The 22820-nt window shown below is 40.2% G+C and overlaps 3 protein-coding genes across 6 annotated transcripts; 1 reads left to right on the top strand and 2 right to left on the bottom strand.

The window, feature by feature from the left end:
• Positions 1–560: 560 nt before the first annotated feature.
• LOC124224892 (putative gustatory receptor 28b) lies at positions 561–3163 on the bottom strand. Of its 4 annotated transcripts, none has more exons than XM_046637123.2 (8): positions 2632–3163; positions 2267–2565; positions 1908–2176; positions 1649–1840; positions 1326–1581; positions 1163–1231; positions 976–1065; positions 561–806 (listed from the first exon to the last, which is right to left on the bottom strand). In XM_046637123.2, exons 2-8 carry the CDS (start codon positions 2561–2563, stop codon positions 690–692), a joined length of 1290 nt encoding a protein of 429 aa, XP_046493079.1. In that variant the 5' UTR covers positions 2564–2565; positions 2632–3163; the 3' UTR covers positions 561–689. The 4 variants fall into 4 exon arrangements, with proteins under 4 accessions (XP_046493079.1, XP_046493081.1, XP_046493085.1 ...); XM_046637125.2 differs by having other exon boundaries at positions 972–1065; XM_046637129.2 differs by having other exon boundaries at positions 673–806; positions 976–1079.
• LOC124224891 (sodium channel protein Nach) lies at positions 3161–8273 on the bottom strand. The gene is made up of 10 exons (XM_069138178.1): positions 8119–8273; positions 7906–8056; positions 7167–7315; positions 6729–6840; positions 6302–6565; positions 5859–5970; positions 5572–5628; positions 5311–5470; positions 4466–4584; positions 3161–4376 (listed from the first exon to the last, which is right to left on the bottom strand). The coding sequence occupies exons 1-10, from the start codon at positions 8271–8273 to the stop codon at positions 4036–4038; spliced, it is 1620 nt and encodes a 539-aa protein (XP_068994279.1). The 3' UTR covers positions 3161–4035.
• Positions 8274–15980: 7707 nt separating this feature from the next.
• On the top strand, positions 15981–21463 carry LOC124224890 (secretin receptor-like). The gene is made up of 9 exons (XM_046637121.2): positions 15981–16080; positions 18703–19019; positions 19502–19596; positions 19706–19871; positions 19980–20136; positions 20221–20351; positions 20432–20523; positions 20690–20828; positions 20932–21463. The coding sequence occupies exons 1-9, from the start codon at positions 16005–16007 to the stop codon at positions 21151–21153; spliced, it is 1395 nt and encodes a 464-aa protein (XP_046493077.1). The 5' UTR covers positions 15981–16004; the 3' UTR covers positions 21154–21463.
• The last annotated feature ends 1357 nt before the right edge of the window (positions 21464–22820 follow it).

Consider the following 22820-nt stretch of genomic DNA (forward strand, 5'->3'; position numbering starts at 1 on the left):
GAAATAAGAAGTGTTCATAAATTATTCAACGCGTCGATGACATGCGTGCAGTGAGTATGTTTCATTTCGCAATTATCTGAGTATGAATTAAATCTATAGACTATGATTGCCAACATTGTACATTAGGAATCACGACGAGCAGAAAGAACCTAACTAATATATTATACCCTAGTAATTAATGACGCAGGTAAAATAACTTGTGAAGTCTATAAGTTCTCTTGTTGTGTACATTCGAATCAGAGATTGACATGTGGTAAAATAAATTGTATCCCCATCATCACCACCATTTTTTTTAATTTATACTTCATAGATGTTTTCGATAATATTGACTCGCACCCTGGAGCTTTGGTAATTTTTCAGGTGTTAAACAAGACGGAACAATCGATAATGGTGACGTGATGAGTTAGCTGCAATGTCTAATTGTAAGTTTCACAGCTCAGATGTTTCGTCAACAACCACCTATTATGGATTAACGTATTAACGACCAAACGTTCGTTTGCATATTTCCCGAAACTCGGAATCAACGATATATATTTCGTTCTTACAAGTCACTACTAAAATGAGATTCGTAACACATTATACCTACAAAAGAATTTTGCAAGTTCTATACGTAACGGATATGACACACTCTAAATCAACCAATATTTTTGTCTAGAAATATGCATGTCATGATGGGCATTGACTTCACTTCAGCTGGTAGAATTCAGCGCTTGAGATGGAACGGCAGTCGAGGCAAAGACCGGCACATCATACGTACTGCGAAGCTGGATCATAATCACTAAATAAGTTGTTACCGACGAGATCATCTGAAAGTAAAGCTGGAGATGAAGGTTCGACGCCGCATTCAACGATTCAAGTCGACTTGAGTCGGCGCAGCGTTACAGCTTCAATGAGTAGAAGTAAACGTTAGGTATTCGGAGAGTTTGATTGTGAGTGCAACTCGCTTATCATTGACCCAAATGCAGACTTACGTACGTCGCGAATCACCCCGTTCTCCAGCACAAAGAATCCGCATGCGGTGAATTCCAGAGGTTTTCGTACAAGCTGGAGTGAAAAGCTGTGCACCTAGCAAGAGAGGTCTAGTTATGATTCAGGCAATATTCTCACGTTGCAAAACGCCTACCACAGAGTAGAACTTAATTAATGCTGCTGTGGTACCTACCTCATCTTTTGCTTGTTTGGAAGTGGTCGGCGTGATAAGTTCGTAGATGACTTCGCCTATATTTTGTGCCTGCGTGTAACGAATGTTACGTTTTGCGTTACTCCGATACGCGAGAGTATTCGTAAACCATTGTAAGATACTTAAGTACAAATCTGGCATTTACCTCGGCAGAGGTGATCGAGCAGACATAAGCGACATACGGAATTGACGAGCAAGAGAAGATAAGCCAATTCAAAATTAACACGAATGTCCAAATGCTGAATGTCGAATATTCGGCTGTCACGACGCTGAAGTAAAGGTAAGCGGTATAGAGCAGGGTGATTATGAGAATAAAAGATGTGCTCATCGACACAAGCAGCTGGATGCCAAAGGCCTCGTTCAGAGTCCTGGCTATGGTGCACAGTTCACGATGTATTCTTCTGTGGAAAAAAAATGTAGTCCCTGTAGTGGTTTAACGACGAATTATCCTCACCCGCTAAATTTCACCTGGTATTCCACACGACATGCGCCACTGACTCCTTATCCGTTACTCTGGTGGATAGTCCGTTCGCTTGAATTTCGAGCTTAAATGGAGCGAACAAGTAGTTTGAAATCGGAAGAAACGGCCCAGTTATTATTTCTCTGGAGCTTAACTGCCGCAGATGCGCGTTCAAATGTCGAAAACGCCCGCCAATGTGTCTGCAAGAAGGACAACGAGGTTTGGGTGACGGGACAACGACTGCGAATATCCCGATTATATGAGTACCTGATCAGGGCAGCAAAGGTGCCATTGATAATATGGTTGTACATCATTAGATATTCAGCGCAAATTACACCGGCGAAGGACGCGGTCTTGGACCAAGCTTCGTAACCGAACCACCGAATACAATAGATCAGCGTTATTCCCACGAAGATAAGGACCTCGGTCAGCTGAATCATTTGATATTTTAAGACCAATCCGTATTCGTTCGGGATCCCAATAGCGATCAACATCTTGTCAATGGAACTGAGCTTGTCCAAACAAATCGCGACATCCTGAAAGTTTTTCAGGTACATACATCGTATTTTTTAAAAATCGTATGTTACGTGGCATTTTCGATTAGTATTCTGTAAACTACATTATACCTTCGCTTTCCTATGCCCAAAGTACAGAAATATCGTCACAGCGATCAAGTTGATGAATCTGGAAATCTGAAAGCTGTTAAAAGAAACGTTACCAAGCCCATTTTCGGTAGGATCCTCTTTGTTTGCGAGTAAAACGATGTTCAAGTAAAGGGTGAAATGAACGATTGACCAGCACAGAGATATGACTGGTCTCGGACGACCGAACGGGCACTCAATAGTCCCCATACCAAGGACCCAGTGGGCCAGAAAGGACGGTATCATCGCACTCCTGATTGTCTTTGGCTTCAGGAACTTCATATCTGGAACACGACTGCAAATTGGACTCGATAGTCGACAGGATAAAAAGCCTGATCCGGTAAACTTACCCTCTGTGAATCTATTCACCTGTCGAATACGCACAAGAGTGTCTCTCTTACAATCAGAGAGTAAAGAAACAGTCTCCCGTATTAGATGGCTAGGTTCTTCGGAGAAATAGGGAGCGAAGAGAAAGTGCAACAACACTTTCGTGGCTTAGGTATGGCAGATTTTCACTCGTCTGACGAAATAATACGGTGAAGTCGCTATGCTTGTAGATGTATCATTAATCCTCGGCAATCGATTCTTCAAACATTTCGCTCCAAAAATCTTAGCAATGTTTTGCAAGTGAATATATTTGCCAGCTGATACAAACGGCATTAAACATTGAGACATCATACATCAAAATATCAGGCAACATTTGACACGTTCGTATCACAGGTACTTGGCGTATATTTTTTGTAGAAATTATTCAGTCGTAAGAATGCATGAATAGCTCTCAAATGGAGATTCTGGACTGCAACAGTTAGATCATGGCGATATTTGCGCTGAACACACGCATTCCGTCATTGATCATGGAATGCATATTCAATTCCGAAAATAGTTAACTTTCTTCCGGCGAAGAATTGCAGCTACCTATTGCAAAAAACATTCTGTACTAGTAAGTTTGCACCCTGATACAAATTATGCTTCAACGAAATCAGCTCCCGAAAACTGATATACCGATGAATTCCATTTGTCTCGAATGATTCAAACACCATAAAACATTGTAACTATTTTTTTTACATGTTATTGACAAAAATGTCGATATTTATTACAATTAATCAAGGTCTTCCAGAAAATATCAACTTTAAACATCGTTCATCCGCTTGCCTCAATAGCCCAAGTCCACCCATTGAGAGCAGCGATGATGCGCGTCGGGACAAAGCTGGAATAATGAAAACGGCGATGATACGCAGCGTGACAAAGCTCGTATACTGAAAACAGTACTTTCTGCATGTCATGACAACGATCAGATGTCTGCTGTCAGTTAGCGATGACGTATCATTCGTTAATAGGGTCACTCGTAAATTACCGAAGAGACAAGCTCGAAGGGGACAGCAACCACGTTTTACTTTGATCATAACTGAAGTAAAAACTTTTATTATATGCTCTGTATGCGGTTTGTTAGTGACTGATTTATTATCGCAGGATTATTTGAATTGATTGCAGGCAGAATATTATATTTGAAATTTCACGGGGACGTAATTTTCATGTGACTCACACGTAGGTATTAGATTTTATTCTCTTTGCACGCTCCGCATGAAAATTCGATTTAAACAATACTCGAATGAAGATCCAGTTATACGCCAATTTTCTGTGCTTTTCATAATATCGAACTTATCGGAACGCAAAGACTGTTTGGTAGTAAAAATGTTTACTTTGCTCTGTGACGATACAACAAACCGTGTATTATAAACGTTGCATCGTGGAAGTTAGTTTGCGATGATCCTGTTGTGTTTCAATCTGGTAGAAGCTCGGAAACTTTTGAACTCGGTTGATAACGAAGCAGCGTCGTCCACTGTAGAATTGTTTGAGGGTACCCATAAGCTGCTCATTAACATCTCTGGATTATGATTATTCACATCGGGATTTGTCGTCACGTCTATCCATTTGATATTTTTGTTTTGTAACTTTGAAGTGACAGACTTCTTTACCGAAATAACCGCCTGGTAATTCCTTTTATGGAATATTCTTACTACATAGAAGTAAACGAGTTCGATCAGGCTAATAACGGATCCACCTAGACATAGCCCAAAAATTCCGCCAAAGGATGCTGAAAAACGATTTCAGTCATTTATAGGTTCCGGATCCTGATTATCTAAAGGCTGCAAAGTAATTTTTCAATAATAAAAACCAACTTACCGAACAGACCGTCCCAGGTGAGCCAAATATCCTTGCGATACTTAAGACACGAAATGTCTCGAAAGTAGACGTAAATCAGAGATAAATTTCGAACGTCCAAGCCATGGCTGTAATATTGGCTATTACCATCCCATAAAACAGAATAAAACACAAATTTCACACACCCATGCATGCATTAGCGTCATTTTACATGCTTAAGCGGCAAGTTTTACAATTGTTTTCGCCATACAACTGATTGGTAAATGTCATCAATTTAACCAAATTCAGCGCAATACTTTTGTACGCAGTATGTTTGCGGTGAACCAACAAGAACCGATGTTCGCCGCATCACGATGTGGCACACAAAAATCGTTCACGATCGTACACCTTCAGGTGCTCGCTGGTAAATTGGCAAAACAAGTTCATTACACCATTATGTACGAATTATCAAGTAACCCAAGCAAGTTCGATTGTTGCCCATTGTATTCATTCACACAAGGCAATGTAGCGACAGATGTGAGAATATGCCTACTAGAAATGTCCCCTAGGAGCAACAGAAGAGCCACCCACAATGATTATGCAGTTTTATATTGCTGAGGTTCGTTTTCACTGTGAGCAAGAAAAATAATCAGTAGATAAGTGATGATAGCGTAATTGACGGCGATATTTGTCTGTTGATACTATCACCTTTCGTATCAATACCAAACTATCTATACACCATGCAAGGAGATAATTTGCAAGTTCTCTTTTGGTTCTTAAACTCTGTGATTGCGTATTGGATTCTAAAGTTGTATAAACACGTATGTTTTAGCAACTTTATCTTCGGCGAAAGTAATCACTGTCATGTTGTCGTCGAAGAAACTTACAACATCGGTGCGTCGTATTTAACTTGTTTCATATCGGTCGCCTCGGTTGTGAAAGAATACCATCTATCAGTACACTGAGGAAGGCACTGGCACTCGGCGGTTTCCAGCGTGCTGTTTTCGATACCCATATCTATCGGCGTTTGTAAGCTTGACAGAACTCCTGCGTATGATAAAATAAAGAGGACGAAATTCAGTGGCGTCAATGGCACCTGAGTGAAACGGAAGTAAACACGCGAAATCGTCATGGAAAATGATCCTTACGTCTGTAAGTTCGCAGGCAGTGCACATCCGTTAGACCGCACGTGCGAGTTTGCGTATCTGTGGAAAAAAAAACATAGAAGCAAGATACGTTACCCGGGAAGCAAAATGTCGCAGCAGCTTGACGAATTTCTCAAGTGATACGTTGAACATTGACCAGATACGGTAGAATTGAAATGGAAAGCTCTGGATTACGGGTGCATGTGTGCCATCAATCGAGTAAATGTGGGAATTATTTGTGAAATAAGAATCCCAGCGACGCTAAGACATCCTACGTCTACTTAACTCACAAGAGTGCGGATAGTAGAATGGTATGCAGTTGCACAAGCTCCTGATGTGTTCGATTCTGCATTCGGTAACGCACGTTGGATAACTGTAGAGCGGCGATGATTTCAAACTAACCTGCAGTCAATCATGCGCAACATGAAAATTAGCAGCTAATAAGGTAAGCGTACAGGTTATAGACCATGTCCAAATTATTGACCTTTTTTGGGTGGATCTGTTTGATCGTTATTTCTAAAATTATCAAAGACTAAATTTGGCATTTCTAACCCTCTAGCAATCGGTTTTAACCATCGAGAAATTTACGGTTTGTGCCGTCAATCTATTATTTTAGAAAATAAAAGGGTCAATTACTGGGTCTGAACGTTTCAATTTAAGTATAATATGTAAGGCATAACATTGATAGGGTAACGTCGAGTACCTAATCAGGCGAAGAAAAGAAAAGACCCACCTCATCATCGAACCAACACCGTCGCCGTTCGACAGAAAGCGTTCGAACGCTCGGCACGCTTTCGACTATAGTCCCTGTTATCGCAATGTCGATCTCTTTCCCCGGTTCTGCCAGAGAGGTAAGTACTGAGATTTCTGGATAATCTTCCGCGTCGTAAAGCATAACCGATGCCCCGATATACGGGCGGGTCGCACCTCCGTAAAAATTCTCTTCCAAATCAAATATCACGGACAGCCCGACATCTCTGCCAGATCCTGCGACTTTCTAACATGATATAATTATATAATGTTTTTGACAATATTAATGGAAAGTTTCATAAATACGGTTTCGATCGCAGTGATTTTTTTCATGAAAATAAAACTGTGACGCTCAGCTCCAATCATAGTGACTTTGAACCTACAGGTTGTCCCTCCAACAGTTTACTAACCTCGATTCCTTCCACTCCGGGAACCCAATCGGAATTTTGTTCTGATTCGGTGTTTGAGCTAATTACCCCTGGTACGAATTTTTGGTAGGTAGAAGGTATTCTGTAACAGGTACTGGAATTTCATCTGCATCCAAATATCTGATAGTGCGAAGCTAATCTATATTCAAAGGATAGGATCTTATGCGTTTTTAACCGGTAACCAGTGTAGCCTTGATTCCGTGATGTGGATAGAAATTTCTTTCTTTATCTATAAATCTGAACATTCGTATAGGTATACGTGTATATTCATAAGCCTGCACAGGCTATATTGTCGATCAATGATGAGTGCTTAAATTTTAAATACTGTAATTCACTGAATTTAATACGTATTTCGTTTTCCAGAAATGTCAACAGTGAGATTCTGAAATCAAGGAAAAGGTCAACAAGTACATTACTTACGCTACGGAGTCAGACGCGATCATCGCGTGATAATTGAAAGCACAGCAAAAACCTTCGGTTGATTTGATCGTACGAAACATCTTGGAGCAGTTGTACAGGTTGCCTAACCAAGCGCACTTGATCAACATTTTGTCGCAAGGCTGCATCAGCTAAATTGGAAAACTAAATGAAACAAAACCCTCGCGGGACTGGAACGGAATATTCAAGACCAGTATTCACCCGAAACTCAAAAAAAAGTTGAGAAAATTTCACCGATAAGAAAATCATAGTCTTGTTAATGGTCATAAATATTTGCCTATGAACATTGCCCAAGTCTTTATATTATACCGTAATGGGTATTTGAGAAAAGTTGAATTTTCACCAACTATAAAGTAGGTATCGACGTATCGTAACGGAGTTACTGCATTTTCAAGCACGATTTTACGGCGGTGTTAATATATTAAACTTCAAAGCGAAGTTACTTGTCGAATACGATACCCACCATTCACGGTTTGGTTATTTGCCCACGGCAAACAGAACCTGGGTCTGTACACGAAATTCAGTAGCAAATTTTCCGATCGTCTTATCCGCGATGTTTTGACAAATATCGATATTTTCCTAGGGCTTGAGTGTGTGCGCTTTGAAGTGGAAACTCAGGCCGCTTTCCGTGGACTAATCATATCAAGATCTGAAATCGACCTAGTTTTCTACACACAGCGATCACACCCCGAGTGCATATTTATTTCGGATCTCAACTTACCCGGCGCATCAGTGTCTCCACCGTATAGCCGAGAGCAGCCATGGCTCGCATTCCTGGATTGACGTTGACGGTTATGTACTCCGGACGAACCAGCTTTGGTAGCGATTGCAAGAAGTCTTCGATCTGCGCGTTGGTGAGGCCCACCCTTTGACTTCACGAGAAGAAATTCCGGTAATCGAAGGAAGCCAATAAGGGCCGTATCTCAATACTCACAAGTCTGCCTTCAGACGATCGGCTTCCGGCTGATAGATTTTGTTGAAATTGCAAATTGCGACTGCTGGAAAGGGCAGGTCCCATATAGGGTGTGTCGTCGTGTCGATAGTGATCACTGTTGGGGTCTGTTGGAAGCGACGCCAGACCAGACACATCAGAATTATGCAGAACACAATACCGAGAGTGCAGACCTAAATCATGCAGGAGCGTTATTACGAAGAAAATTGATTCGAGGTGAATCAGTCCGCGAATCCATTTGTAATAATAGACACCACTGGAAACGGATAAGCGAACAGAAATTTTCACAGTGTTTTGAAGAAACAAATCTGCTCCGTTCCTACCACAATCCAAATAAATTTCTCGATGATTGTCGATCCTGGCGAAATGATGTACTTGAAACCGTGGAGGCTGGTCTCACGGAAATATAAATGAGTTTCTCGTCTGAAACTTCGAAGGGCTCGTCGGAGTCGGATTTTCACACCACGTCCGTGACCTCGTGATACTGTAAATTTTATGCAGAGAAAATATATGGATCGTGTCGAGTTGCAGGGCGACAAGCGTACTTAGATGACAAATTTCTATCCGTTCATGTCGGTAGACGAATGTTACGCTAACTACGCGAGCTTGTAACTGTAACGACTTAACCAGCAATCTTTAGTTCAAATTGTCGAGTGATTGAGGTAGAAAAGATGAATGTTTACGCGGAGCTGAAGTCACTGAATTTGAGATAATTGCATTCGGACGCATTTCAATACCACAGTTGAACGAATTGGTACAGTGAAAAGTTATTTTACCGTTTCGCTTCGGCCATCCATGTTGACCTCTCTTCAAAGTCGGCTCCATTCTCAGATGATCCCTTCAGAAGTCAAAACAGTCCTCGATTATCACTGATCAGAAGTTTTTTAAACTCATTGTAAGGCATATTTGTATTTTTCAAATTCTCGAATTTTACGGACCATGATTCTATGAATTAAGGAATCTGTTGACAAAACTCCGTTGATTCATATTCATTGTTTTCTCATTGAATAAAAATATCGATTCTCGTTTCTAACAGTAATTTATGCAACACCTCGACTCGGGGATCAGTAGCTGTATCAGGTATCAAGATTCTAATTTCACGTAATCAATGAAGTTTGAGGAGCGGGAAACTTGACTGGCCTTATTATTTTTTCCATGTCCACTCATCGTCAGCAATGTTTAACGTATTTCGATTGTAGTTTCTGATTGAAAAATCCAAACCCCCAAAGACTTGTGTATACTTTGGGCAAGATGTCAGTGAAATCGACGAAATGCAATACAAACGTCAATCAAATTGCAACTCTTACGATTATCAAGGCTAAACGGTACAATAATTGAAACCTAGATTGATCGTTCAACTTTTGTCAAGAAGCCTGCAATTAATCGGTCGCATCCTCTCGACATTACATTCAACTAGCCTGGTCATGCATCTCAGTGCACGGAAATGCACCTGCTATAACACTTTGAGTCAGACATTTGAGTTCTCTCTTCTCTTTACACTTGTTACTTTCTCTTGTCTAATTTACTCGCTCTTGAAATTCCAAAGGATGAGTCGGACACTGCGATATATAAAATTACAACAATTGTCTTTCATCACGCAGCTTCCAAGGAAGTTTTAGATCAAAAGCCATGTCTTGGAATTTGACAGGCAACTTTACAGTATCACGATCGTATTACTGGCCACACTGATTTTTCTTAAAACTCGATCGAATTGAAACGTGTTTTGTAATTTGATATTCGCTTTGAAAGAACGACGTGAAAGTTCAATATAAACACGACAGCCATCAAATAGTATGCGAAGACAATACCTTCTTTGATGTCTTCGCTGAGTTCCGAGCCTCTGAGTTGTCTGGAAAAAAGTGATCCTCAAGCTCTGCTTACGGCAATCCAAATGGTATAGCAATCGGTTGTCGGACACCAAACCTCATGATAAATTCAGAACTGGTAATACGGTGGGCAGCAATTTCGTTGATTCGAAATGACAATGGTCAATCTGTGGAAACGTGCTGACGAGGGTATCGCAGCATGATTGATTCAATTTCATTAAACTTTTCAATATCCAGTTGCAAAGTAATCAACAAAGTTGGAAAACGAACGAAACTTTAACATTCCCGGCTGTTGTTTCTACAGCATTTATCCGCCAAGGATTCGTGCGGGCGATAATGGGAAAAAAGTATTGCGTTGACTCTATAATTAGTAATAAAATCGAATATCTCAGAACAAGAATAATAATAATAAAGTGTTCGTCAATTTTCATTACATTTGGATGCTATTTTTTTCATGCAATCCAATTTCGGAATGCACTATAGTATTGGAAGGAAAGTAACTCACGCCTTGTTGCGATACGAATCGCTGTGATACGGGCAATTTAGTATAGAGTACATGAAAATGACGCACGTTTCATGACAAACATTGAACGTCTCGGCAAAAAATAAATCCTTACTCTGACGTTCGAAGAATCACGAAGACGTCCAACTCCCGAACACCATAGACATGTTCGTCGTTATTTTGTCCAAATGAAGACTTCACGACGGGCAATTATCTTGTGCGAAAATATCTGTAAATTTTTACCTCGTGCCCTTTGATATCAAGATTCTTCATACAAATTGAGGATGCGAATCGCGTTTGATGCGAGAGACACTTTGTATCATATCACCACAAAAAAATCTCGTTCCTTTCTCCAGCTTGACTTGTGAGAGCTGTTGCTGAAATCAATAAAACGAGGTAAAAATTTATTTCAAAAATAAAACGATTGCTGAAAAAGGTAGAAAATGTCGAGATAGGTATCCGAGCGAATGGTGGATAATTTATCGGTTAGAGGTATAATATTATAAGTGCAGGGTACCCTAGCTATTGTGACAAAGTTGAATTTACGCCAGTTTTACATCGTCTTGAGAAATCGAAATTGTATAAAATATCGAAAATGAAACTAATGGGTACAATTTTGTTATATTTTCAAGTAGATTATCGGACTAAGCACGGCTAAGCACGATTCGAAATCCCGGAAATAAAATCTCGATTTTCGAAAACAGAGGTACAACTACTTCGATCACAACTCGGGATTGATTTGAGTTATTTGTTAAAATACTGATAGAAATATCGTGCATGTAGCAAACAAAACAAATATCGCAAGAATCATAACTGCGGACGATTCGCGTCGTCGTTGTAATTAAGGACTGGGATCGCCTGACGCTCTGATTAATTGTTCGCTTGAACGCCGAATGCCTCGGCTGAACAAAGCTTGAGCCTTTCTACTGTGGCCAACTTGTGAGATCAGTCAATTCAATTTGGAAAATGAGGATTTTCAACAGGTGTTTTGAAAGGATGGCATAGAAAAGAGACAAAGTCCCGATATTCACCCAAGAAGAAAATTGATTTCGCACGTGTAAAATTTAACACTTAACAAAGCCAGATGCTTCAATCAGTAATGTTTAAATTCGTGAGAAGCTAGTCCGGACCAAATGTTTTCGCATGAGTTGTAATCATCTTAATTAAACGAATCCAGAGATAATCCTGTTTATGAATTTCAGTATGGTCGGATAAATCAGTCACCGTACACTTCGTTACATTCTTCAAGCATTGCAGCTTGTAATTGGCGTGAAATAAAATACAAGTTTGATTTGTCATTAAGATAAAATAAGGTACGATTTGCAGTTAGTATTTGAAGCGAAATAAAATTATGAAAATTAAATTTGTACCTAGTGAGTAATTAATTTCGATTCAATTACACTTTTTGCAAGTAATTGACAAAATATTTTCATTGATCAAGTACAATTCTCTGATGTAACTGATATCTTTATTCAACCATGTAATATGTCACATTGGGCTGGTCCTAATTTAGGGTGTTGACGAATTTTATCCGTGCCACTCCCAAAGGACTCCAAGTACTTAAAAAATAATTTCCTAATTTTTTCCAGATTTCTGTCTCAACTCTAACAACTTCCTGTAAGCGGGTGGATTTCCCCATTTAAAGTACACTTCCTTCGAACTTATTATCGGTAAATAAATTACCGTAAGAGTAGGATTTTTCAAAAATTTGTAACAGTGAGATTTTAGTGGACATTAGCTGGTATCTAATAAAAAAAAATCGCATCATCTCGACTATGTGTGTACACGCCACGTATAGATGCAAATGTAATTCGCACCCTGTATACGTTCAATTAAAAATTACCGTCGGAATTTGTGTTTTGTCGTGTGGTCTCGACTATAAATAAAATTTTTAATTTGTTGTCCGTATTCGACTCATTACAATTGCGCCCATCACTGGGTCCGGAGTGCTTCGGGATGACGCCTGCGCGACGAGAAGCGAAGCTACAGATGGAATTGTTGTAGCACGGGGAGTCTGCTTTGGCGGGGAATCTGCGAGGGACACCCCAGAGGGCAAACATACTCCTCGCAAGCCCGTGAGAAGCAGGACCCACCTGATTCACTCCCACTTCATCCAGCCGACCTTCACCCTTGCTGACCATTTGATAATAGAATAATCGTGCGGAAATTCGTTACCTTCGTCATCCCGCACCGAGGTTTGACAAGGCACTGGCAGCGTGTTTCGCGATTATCGTGCGACAGTGATTGCATCGCTTAGACAGCGCCAAATATCTTGTGGTAACTCGCCGTCGTCGCATATCCGTCAGGAGAAGGTGAGCCGAGCTGACTTGTTGAATCATTGGACGTCGTAAATTTTTAATGAATATTTATCAGCCCTTGTATTGATCAAATTGTAGAGTACAAGGTTGCGAGATATTTTTTCATATGGCGCTGTAACGGTGGAATAAAGTAATCGAGAGTCTAAATGGAGACTCGTTTTTTGTCTGCAGAACAACCGGATACTGTTGTGAAATATTTGGGGATCGCTGACTACTTGGGTTGATATTTTCAGTATGTAATACCTCTTTGGATGTTTTTAGATTGAACTTAATTAAATATAATAATAATAACATCCTTTGAAAAAAAAAATGTTCATTTACGCGAGCAAACCATTTCCCGCCATGTCATTCGATCGAATGAACTTGAAAGTTAGCGGCGCATCAATCCAGATATTTCTATCCAACGATAAAAACAGTGTAGCATAACTTGAAAAATTTCTCATGCTGTGTTAATAACGTTTTGACGGTTTATTCGAGAGTGGCTATATGTTGGCAGAATGAAAAAAGTATTTCTTCCGTCCAGTAAGAGACATCTTATTCTCAATGTGATAATGGACAAATCATTTTAATCCGTTCTATGCACACGGGGATCATTTGTGTGCAGTAACTCTTTCGATAATGATTCTTTTGGTAGCATTATAGTAATTGAAAAACAAACATTACCATATATTTAACAAATACGTATAATATCGATTACACGAATAAAATGTAAATAAATAGGATTAAAGTGAATAAATATTATTACAGAAAGGTACTTCGATAACCGCAATGCATACCAATCGATCTAAAAAATTTAAAGACCTAGTGATTTCAACGAACAGTCCCCCGACAGTCCGAAAAGAAAGAATGAACAAAAAAATGAAGTAAAAAAATCATTAGAAATCTTGTCGCGTGTCCGTATCAGGTCGGTCTGTGATTTCTCATACGAATGAAACAGAAATCTTTTTTCTGGAGAAAAAATTAAATGCTGTATTCAACACCACAGAAGGAATTTTTTCAATTCGCCAAGGCACTCCTTATAATTGTTGCTAACAACGGAAATATCGTTTTTATCGTACATGAAATTTGACAAAAAACTTGCAACCCCCGACACAGAGGGTATAAAGGCAACAGTTTAGCGAAAAACACTGATCGAGTTACAAGACAGTTAAGGCGATGTAATGTAGGTAATGAAATGAAACGATAATCTAATTCAGATCTGGTCAAGGAAACGCAAGAAATGTCTGATCGTGATTCTTTTGTACTGAGTACACTTGTTGTAACTCGTAAGGAGTACAGAAGCGTATTACGTACAAGTTTTATACCCACGCCAAAGATCACTTTTCTCAACTCAATTTGTTTCAAGCATCTTCTATTCAAGTATCAGAAGGATAAAGTTCCGTAATGAGAAAGAAAATTGAATTAAGTAAATATCTACGTCGTCAAGATAGAGCAACAAGAAAAATACAGAAACTGTAGCATTACAGAAATTGAGGATAGGGAGTAGGAGCTGAAGCTGATTTTGAAGTTACGCGAGGCACAACCGTTGACCACGTATGTAAATCATTTCATTCGATCATTCGCGATTTTAAAAGAAACCATTCTAGTAACGCGAGGATATCGGGTACGGTATTATACCGTTCGCAATACTTCCGGTAGGGAATTCCGGAAGTTGATAATAGATCGAGAGGTTGTAGAGTGAAATATAACGTTACAAAAGAGATAGAGGAAAAAAGGCTTCGCGTTATTCACCGTCTCCATTTGCCATATATAAATGGTGAGTACATGTTGTGCAGATGCTTCGTGGACACCTACTGTATAAAATGAATTTACATGCGCTCGGCTTCCTCCATTACACCTTCAGCCGTTGCCAGATCGAGTTTCAATTGCACTTTTGATGTATGAAAATTTCCAGTCCGTTCCATCCGAGGCTTCGATGGCAATGAATGTCTTTTGTAACTTCTTGAATTGTTTACGCAAAATTGTTTACCATTATTTTCGATGCAAGATTCCACACTATGGTCGGTTATTTTTTTTTTGGCAAAAATTATTGCGTACCTAAATTGTACATTCGGATTTTTTAATCTAAATTTGATCTTTGTAAAATAAATTTGCGAAAAAATAGAAGCCCAAGAGTGATATCGAGGTTGCAAAAAGAAAGAATGTGACTGTAAACTTTGTTGCACGTTGTTGGTCGTCGCGCTGTTACCGCTCATGTATAATGACATGTAATTTCAATCTTTCCCAACCTTGACCCAGTCGACTGGAATGGCCAAATAATTGGATATCGGATTTTTACACGTTAACCACTGAACTAACTTGCAATTAAGGAAGTGTCAGTTGAACCGTTAGAAATTCTTGCAAATTTTATGCCGTCGTTAAAACGATCGGTATATTAACCGATCATGTTAGTTGATGCGTATTATTTTTACAGAGATGTAGATGCAAATGGACATTTTCGGAATCAGTTGTTTCAGCGTCATACTTTTCAGCTCTGCCTGACCTATAATGGAAAATCTTGAAATACAGGAATCAGTTCGAACTTGGAAACAAAAAATCCACGAGGTGGACCGCGAAAATCAGGTATATTGTTTAGCGCGTTCCACGGGGAAACCGAAACTCGGAAAAGTGCAAATTCAGCTTCTATACGCGGACGTTTTCCTCTTAAAGATTTCTGACTGGAGCTCATCGTCGGAAAACTGTCTCTCGGGTTATATTACAATCTATTAAAACACCGCGTTAGTTAGGATGCGCGGTTAGTTCGGCGAAGCTTGAGGTTTAAGTATATGAAGTCTGTTTCACAAGTCGACAGCTGATTAAGGTCAAGTCCTGAAACTCGCAAGACTCTACGTCAAAGAGAAATTGTTCAGGCCACTCTTGACACTTTGCAGTTTGAAGCTGTTTATTGGTCAATTTAATCCACCTGTTCGTAGAAATGTGATCGGATTAGACGAGACATTTTGGATCACGATTGGCTTCTTTGGCGGAACAGAAATACAAAGTCTACGGTGGCCAGTGATAAAAAGAGGGGAAAATGTGTGCAGGTACTGCTTGATATTTCAATGACCATTGAGCCATAGGAAAGGTTTTCTTCGCAAGAAGAGTAATGTGAGGGTAATTGAGTGCTGTGAAAAGGTGGTCCTTAATTGATGTGTCAGTGAAATGTTGAAGCCAAGGTTGAAACAGACGTTTCTTATTGAGGACCTTCAGGTGGAACATAAAACCTATTTTTTCTTTTTCAGAATGATCGAATCGGCTCAATACAGATTCATATCCGAGCAGAAAAATCGTTGCGACGCACTGCAGAACGAGCAAATTGGTAAGTTGAATAATATAATTTCATGCACACGTGAATTATAAGACTGGACTGCATTGGAAACGAGCGCGGTTTTCAATGATCGTGATCAGTAATTAATTACCAGTTCCACTTCACACTGACCGAGGGTCAAAATTAAATTAATCAACGTGTGATCCGAGGAGGCAGCATTCCAAGGCATAACCATGATGTATCAGCTAATACAATTACCGTTTGAATATTGCAAAGAATACACTTAAATCTAGGTCAATAGGTACAATACTCACCAAGTGCAGCAGGTCTTACAATCCGACACGAAGGGTGATAGATAGGGTGCAACCACATCACAGTCGAGCAGCAGTCCTGAGCGAAATGACGGCAGCGAGTAGAATACGAAGATGTAGTGAAGATTAGCGAGAATCGAAGTCACAGAGGGCGAAGGTCCGAGTGAGCCGAAAGATCTGAAATAATGAGGTTCTCTTTATTGGTGTCAAGGTTCAAGAATAAATTTACCAACCGAGGGCTGTAGAACAGTGGTGATGTGAAAGTTTCTTGACAAGACAATTCGGAAAACAGTTGGATGTTTTGTCCTTGTCCCTGCACATGCCTCAAATCCAGCTATCCACGTTACTTGATGCGATTATTAGATTTCAAACTAATCGTAACATTGTAAATACCGTAATTTAGCTAGCGAAAATCCGGTGATATGGAACATTGATGCTCATGTCTCGAAGGAAATCACCGCTTCGAATAGTCTGGAATTGTTTTCTTTCGTCCATCCTCGCGTAGGATTGCATTTTTGGGTACTTAGCTTCTACGGAAAATCGCAGGCTGTTGTCTGGACCAAAATCAAACAAGCTCGAGTTTATTTGCTGAAATCAAAAGCCGAGATTTTGACAAACGGAGAATATCAAAGGTAGTTGATTAACGCTTTATACGCAAAATTGCAATTAAATTATACCTATTCCAAAGTAGTGCTTTTGAGGCCGTTCTCCTTTATCAAAAAATATCTTTTGATCAAGCTCAAAACAATTCTGAATATTTAATTCAATTACTGGAATGGTAACCGTACACATCAAAGCAGTGGCCAGAAGCCGTTATGGTGAACCTCGGTTAAAACGGTTCAAACTTGCGTACGCTTACACATTGTACATAGTAATTTTATACACTTATCGAAGAAGCATAATTTATGGACGTTCTACTTTTAGAAGTCGAGAATGAGAACCGTATGCGTAGGCTTAATCAATTTAACAGCGTAAAACGCATAGTTTTCAAAGATACCAGTTTCTCAAGTTTAACGCGCTGCTTACGGAGATCGATAATTTAGTTCAAACATGGAACAAGACACAAATTTATGCCCGTGGTATAATAACTACATGAAATTCTAACATCGCTCCTTATCACTGACAGCTTTCAACGAAAGGTACACTGCTGGGTATACCTGTAGATATGCGGAAGTGCCTGGATCTCTTCGTACACATGAATGGATTTCGAGAATGAGACTTATTGGTGATTGAGGTAGTTGCAATCCCAACGTTGATATATAGATATAAACAGCCAGCCGACTAGAATCTCGTTATAGCCAGTTGTTCGAAGGAGAAATATTATTCCGATCGTGCGTAAACACAAGAGAGAGAGAGAGAGAGAGAGAGAGAGAGAGTGATAAAGCGATTGGCATCCTGACAATTAAATGAAGAAGGGTGTTTAACAAATACTGTGAATGCCACTTCTGTCCCAGAAAAAAAATTTTTTCATAGAACATTAGTCTTGGCACTACCACATTTTTCGGAGAAATCTTTTTTTTTTCGAAAAATGGCACTAACATTCTTTTTCAATTCTTCTCTTTAAATGTAAAACGTAGGAATGATCGATCCACTTTTTTCAACAACACATACCTGGAAAGTTAGATTTTCCAAGCCTTTTTTTAATTCCTCGGACTCGAATGTATGTACGTAAAAGAAGGAGAGACCGTGGAACGATTCGAACACTCGAAAACCGATAATGCAATCACTTATCTAGGTTTCGTACACTCGCAGGCTGCCAATGTTTGTATTTTTATGGAAAGCTTTGTAACTTGATAGAAAGATACTTACATCCCAAGATCTCCAGTGGCTCGACTCTCAGTTCTCATTTAGCGTTAAGTTGCAGCAGTGTATTAAAGTCGGGGACTTTGATTTAATTGCCGCAATTTCCGTTGCCCTTCGCACAGCCCCATTGACGCGGAAGAAGTAATTAGCAAATACGAACGTCTACCACATGTATTCTGTCTGATAGTATCATTGGATCGACATCGGGTCGAACCACTGGAACTATATTACAGCCCTGACAAATTGACACTGACACACCTCGATGAACTAAGCGGGTGGTTATTCTAATTGCGAGGCAAGCAAAGAGGCATTCTTACAGTGAATTGACCTACTTGATTCAATCGAGTATCTGAAATATAGGAAAATAACAAGGGTCAGCATGTCGATCGAATGTCTCGTTTGTAAGGATCTTACCTGAAAAGGTAACCGAATGCCACTCTCTTATGCGAAATACGAATTCGATGACCATTCCGAACCTTATTACGTCTTTCAAACCCAGCAAATAGCCAATACGGAATGATTGTGCGTTGAAAGTGGGATATTTTCTTCTCACCTGTAGAACCTGACGTTCCCTGGATGACCTTCTGCCCTGTTGTTTTCGACGGTCTTCTCTGCTGGCCCCGTACCTTGGCTCCATCGACGGCAATAGCCCCGTGCCCACAGCCTTCCGTCATCGGGTACAACAACAATTCGGTATACCCAATGGCATCGAAGGTGTGCCTCGAATCTGGAGAATGGTATACCAACAGGGAAAAAGTCGCAAGTAGCAATTACACGCTCTGTACGACGTCCAGCTCTTTCTACGTCAGCTACGTCACCAAGTTTGATCAGGAACTCGGCAACTACGATGGGGACAGAAATTCCACTCTTTTGAAGGTAAGCTTATCTCAAACAACGCGTGCAACAAGTAGCAGCGACGTTTTCGTCAGCTCAACTTGTTGCGGTGACTTTTTGCTAGTCTTGAATTGAAATCTTAGAGAGTTGCATTAAAAAACCGCCATTTTCTTCCCATCTAAGTGAAAAAAGGTAACGCTTCGAGGGCCACTAGACTGATATCGATTCAAATGGCCTGCCGAGCGGGAAGTAATCTTATCTCTCGTTATTCAACGTTCCACAATACCCGTAGACTTGTATCGAATTGAATCGTGGCAATGGTCTTGAGGTTTGCTATTTATACCGCTTGCACGCTGCACCAACGTGCTGGAAATACAATCTTCGCTGATCCTTTAGCCTATTTTTCTCCCTCTCTCTCTTCTTTTTTTTCTCGGGTGCTGGCTTTTTTGATTCTGTTCTAAGTCTAGAACTTTTGGAACACAGTCTGCGGTGAAGGAAGCTTTATCGTTGGTCCTAATTTACAGAAATGGTTGCCGGTTATAAAGATCGTATCGCAGATAGGATATGCATCTTCTTTGACGACACTTGTCATCGCGTTTATCATCTTCACCTTACTCAGGTACGTCAAAGATTCCAACTGAACATTACCATGATTCCGTAATTAGTGATCCGATCGCTCTGTGTTTGCAGATCTGGTATTGAATGTTGTTTGTTAACTATGTTTTAAGAAAACTGAGGAATCCCAGGAACAGACTTCACATGCATCTGTTCGTGTCGTTCATCATGCGAGCGTTTATGTCACTGTTCAAGGATTGGGTTTTCGTTGAAGGAATCGGCATCGCCTGGGACGTGGTAATGGTAGATGGGAAGAACGTATTCATCAAGGAACACAACGTGAGGGAATAAATTATAAGACTTTTCACGAATGCCGATGACTTGTTATCAAGCATCTGATTCCGAGCATTGTAACAGCTCACTTTCTTTCGGCATTTACTCTTCCAGACGTGGATCTGCAAGACCATCACCAGTTTGTGGCAATACTTCATCGTGGCTAACTACGCCTGGATTCTAATGGAGGGTCTTTATCTTCACAATTTAGTCTTCCTAGCGCTTAGCACGGATACATCGGCCATCACTTTGTACATATCCCTAGGCTGGGGCAAGTATTTCGCAATTAATTCCCATTCTACCACCTAATAATACGGAATTCTGTGACCTCTCGTTTAACTTGAATATTCATCAGGGTTACCGTGCATGGTTGTCATACCTTGGATAGCGGTCCGCCTAACGATGGAGGATACATTGTGCTGGACAACCCACAAAAATTCCGCTTTATTCCTCATCATACGTATACCCATAATGATATCGATTTTGGTGAGACTCTGTGTTCTTCGATCACAATGCTGTAGCATATAATCGACGTCATGTCGTTGTAATTTTTTCATCATTTTTAGTGCAACTTCGTCCTGTTTGTGAATATCGTGAGGGTCCTTCTGGTCAAGTTGAAGACGTCCGTGTATCTTCAGCGTAAGAAAATGCGATACAGGTAAGAAGTGCGGAACCTCAAGTTCCGTTTATTTCTTCTCAGTCACACGTTATATAGTATCGACAGAATAATACCGTGCTAGTTTACTCGTTCAATACCACATCTGCATTATAGATGTGCCGGAAACAACGCACGTTAAGGCATTATTCTGATTCTCTTTTCGTAGAAGATGGGCAAAATCGACACTCGTTCTATTGCCACTTTTCGGAGCCCATTACACAATGTTTCTGGGACTTTCGTACTACAAGGACAACAGCATTGAATTGGTGTGGCTTTTTTGCGACCAGTTGTTTGCCTCCTTTCAGGTACACGTTGGACTTGGTCGATAAGAAGCTCGGACCACTTTGTTCAGACAGTCATCACACCCATTGTGCAAACGATTAATCGAATGTTATTTTGCAATTTCAGGGGTGTTTCGTGGCTTTGCTATACTGTCTCTTGAACAGCGAAGTCCGTAGAGAAGTGATGAAGGCTTGGAGGGCTCAAAAGTTACGCCGTGGGGCGGAATCCTTAAGTTTGGCGCAGCGCGAATTGCCTAGAACGACGAACCTGAGGGCAACTTTCCATCGTCCACACAGTAACCGTGCCAACCATAACGCGATCGGGCATTGCGAAACTGTCGTACGGTAGCCGCGGAAACGGCCTCCAAATTCGGTCGTCGATCGCTATACCTGAATGTTCATCGCACTTTTATGTCTTACGCAGAAAACCTGGCCGAGTTTGAGTCACCGTAAATCTATAAGCGATACGATAAGCATCGGGCACGAAGAATCGAAGATTCGGTCGCAATTCGAAATATTTAAATGATTAAGCTAATAATCAATTGTAATATTACACTGTGGAAAATATATGTTAGGTACAATCTTGCAAATACGTAAATGTGATTAAAAAAAAAAGAAAAGAAAAAGTTCTGTCAACAATCCGGGAACATGTCGATATGATTCAGTGTATTTACTTCTACACGTTTTAATAAATGTGATTTTCGGTATAATAATGAAACCTACCGCCCTCCTTGTTCATCAAATCATCCCCTTATTACACTATGAGAATTGCAATATAAAGACACAAAGGAATACGACATGAGCTATTTGTATATGCAAATTATATTTCATGAGCACAACTGTTAATATACCTATCCTAAGTAACGTTGGTCGGTACGTTAAGCCGCAGCTACTGTCGGAAAGACTTCTTCTTACGCACAAGGGATGCAGAGGGGGTCGATAGGCTTCACTACCGATGGTAACCTCGCCCATGGGGGTTATTTTCCACACGCACCCTTCAATTTTTTAGAACCCGTATTCAGTGATGCCATCTACCGTGCAGGCAATGTTTGTTTTCCAGCCTCACTCTCATACATATATGTAACATGTCTATAGATTGAAATCGCGATGACTTTAAGTACCCGCCTATTGAAAAAATCAGATATCATGTGTATTTGGATAGTCGAAAATATTTACAGTATACTACTCGACTAGTAGATTGAATTTTCGACACTTTTACGTGATCGCGAATTAGCCGCTTAGAGTACCAAGTCGCCAGCTTTTCATAAAGATATAAATTTTTGCATGCGTTGTAGATTTTTTTTTTTTTTTTTTACTGTCTGTCCATATTTTTTTGCTACGACTGTATTCCCAGAGAATTTTTTGTCCACGAAGCAATCAATCTGCGGTTCATCAAAAACAATTATTACATGCATGCAGACTTCATCACTCCGTGTACCACCCACAACCTGCACTATAACGGCTGCATAGTCCACAAAGAAATGGGACTGTAGTTTTAGCCACGTGACTGGTGTTGCTGAGAGTAAGTTCAATCAAGGAATGCGTTGATCATGTGGGGTCGTGATGACTTTATAATACAAAGTCCGCAAGGACGTGCAGGGCTCGATTCTACGGACAACGCAACGAGGTGTGAACTATCCCATGACATTTCCACCACGGGTTGACGATGCTCGACGACAGAGGAGGGAAAAGCGTAAAAGAGGGCTTTGATTATTGTTTCCGAAGTAGGAGCAAACACGTGTCGCCACGTGACAGGGGTTGTTTTGCCGTTGATGTTTCTGCGGTCGCAATGCGATGCTTATATACTTTTACTCGAATGAAAGCCTGGCTGCGAAGGCCGTAACTTGATCTAATTTACCGATAAAAATTATCGTCTATTGGCACGCAGACAATCATTCGTTTTTTGTGGTCTTGTATAGTTTTTTTTTTTTTTTTCATGTCAAGATACACAAACGAAATATGCTCAGTAATAACAGAGTACTGGATTTCATTTACTAAAATGGGTATGAACACTTT

Source organism: Neodiprion pinetum, chromosome 1 (genome assembly GCF_021155775.2).
Source record: "Neodiprion pinetum isolate iyNeoPine1 chromosome 1, iyNeoPine1.2, whole genome shotgun sequence".
NCBI classification, from domain to species: Eukaryota; Metazoa; Arthropoda; class Insecta; order Hymenoptera; family Diprionidae; genus Neodiprion; species Neodiprion pinetum.

What these genes read in the sequence shown, in the direction of transcription:
- LOC124224892 (XM_046637123.2), bottom strand. Translation starts at nt 2,563, where the DNA reads ATGAAGTTCCTGAAGCCAAAGACAATCAGGAGTGCGATGATACCGTCC. An exon ending in TTGGGCATAGGAAAGCGAAG is followed by an intron (nt 2,177 to 2,266) that starts GTATAATGTAGT and finishes AAAAACTTTCAG; the next exon opens with GATGTCGCGATTTGTTTGGA. An exon ending in AGAACGGGGTGATTCGCGAC is followed by an intron (nt 807 to 975) that starts GTACGTAAGTCT and finishes CTTTACTTTCAG; the next exon opens with ATGATCTCGTCGGTAACAAC.
- LOC124224891 (XM_069138178.1), bottom strand. Translation starts at nt 8,273, where the DNA reads ATGTGTCTGGTCTGGCGTCGCTTCCAACAGACCCCAACAGTGATCACT. An exon ending in ATTCTACTATCCGCACTCTT is followed by an intron (nt 5,629 to 5,858) that starts GTGAGTTAAGTA and finishes TTTTTTCCACAG; the next exon opens with ATACGCAAACTCGCACGTGC. An exon ending in AAATACGACGCACCGATGTT is followed by an intron (nt 4,585 to 5,310) that starts GTAAGTTTCTTC and finishes GGATGGTAATAG; the next exon opens with CCAATATTACAGCCATGGCT.
- LOC124224890 (XM_046637121.2), top strand. Translation starts at nt 16,005, where the DNA reads ATGATCGAATCGGCTCAATACAGATTCATATCCGAGCAGAAAAATCGT. An exon ending in ACTGCAGAACGAGCAAATTG is followed by an intron (nt 16,081 to 18,702) that starts GTAAGTTGAATA and finishes TCTCACCTGTAG; the next exon opens with AACCTGACGTTCCCTGGATG. An exon ending in ATCATCTTCACCTTACTCAG is followed by an intron (nt 19,597 to 19,705) that starts GTACGTCAAAGA and finishes CTATGTTTTAAG; the next exon opens with AAAACTGAGGAATCCCAGGA.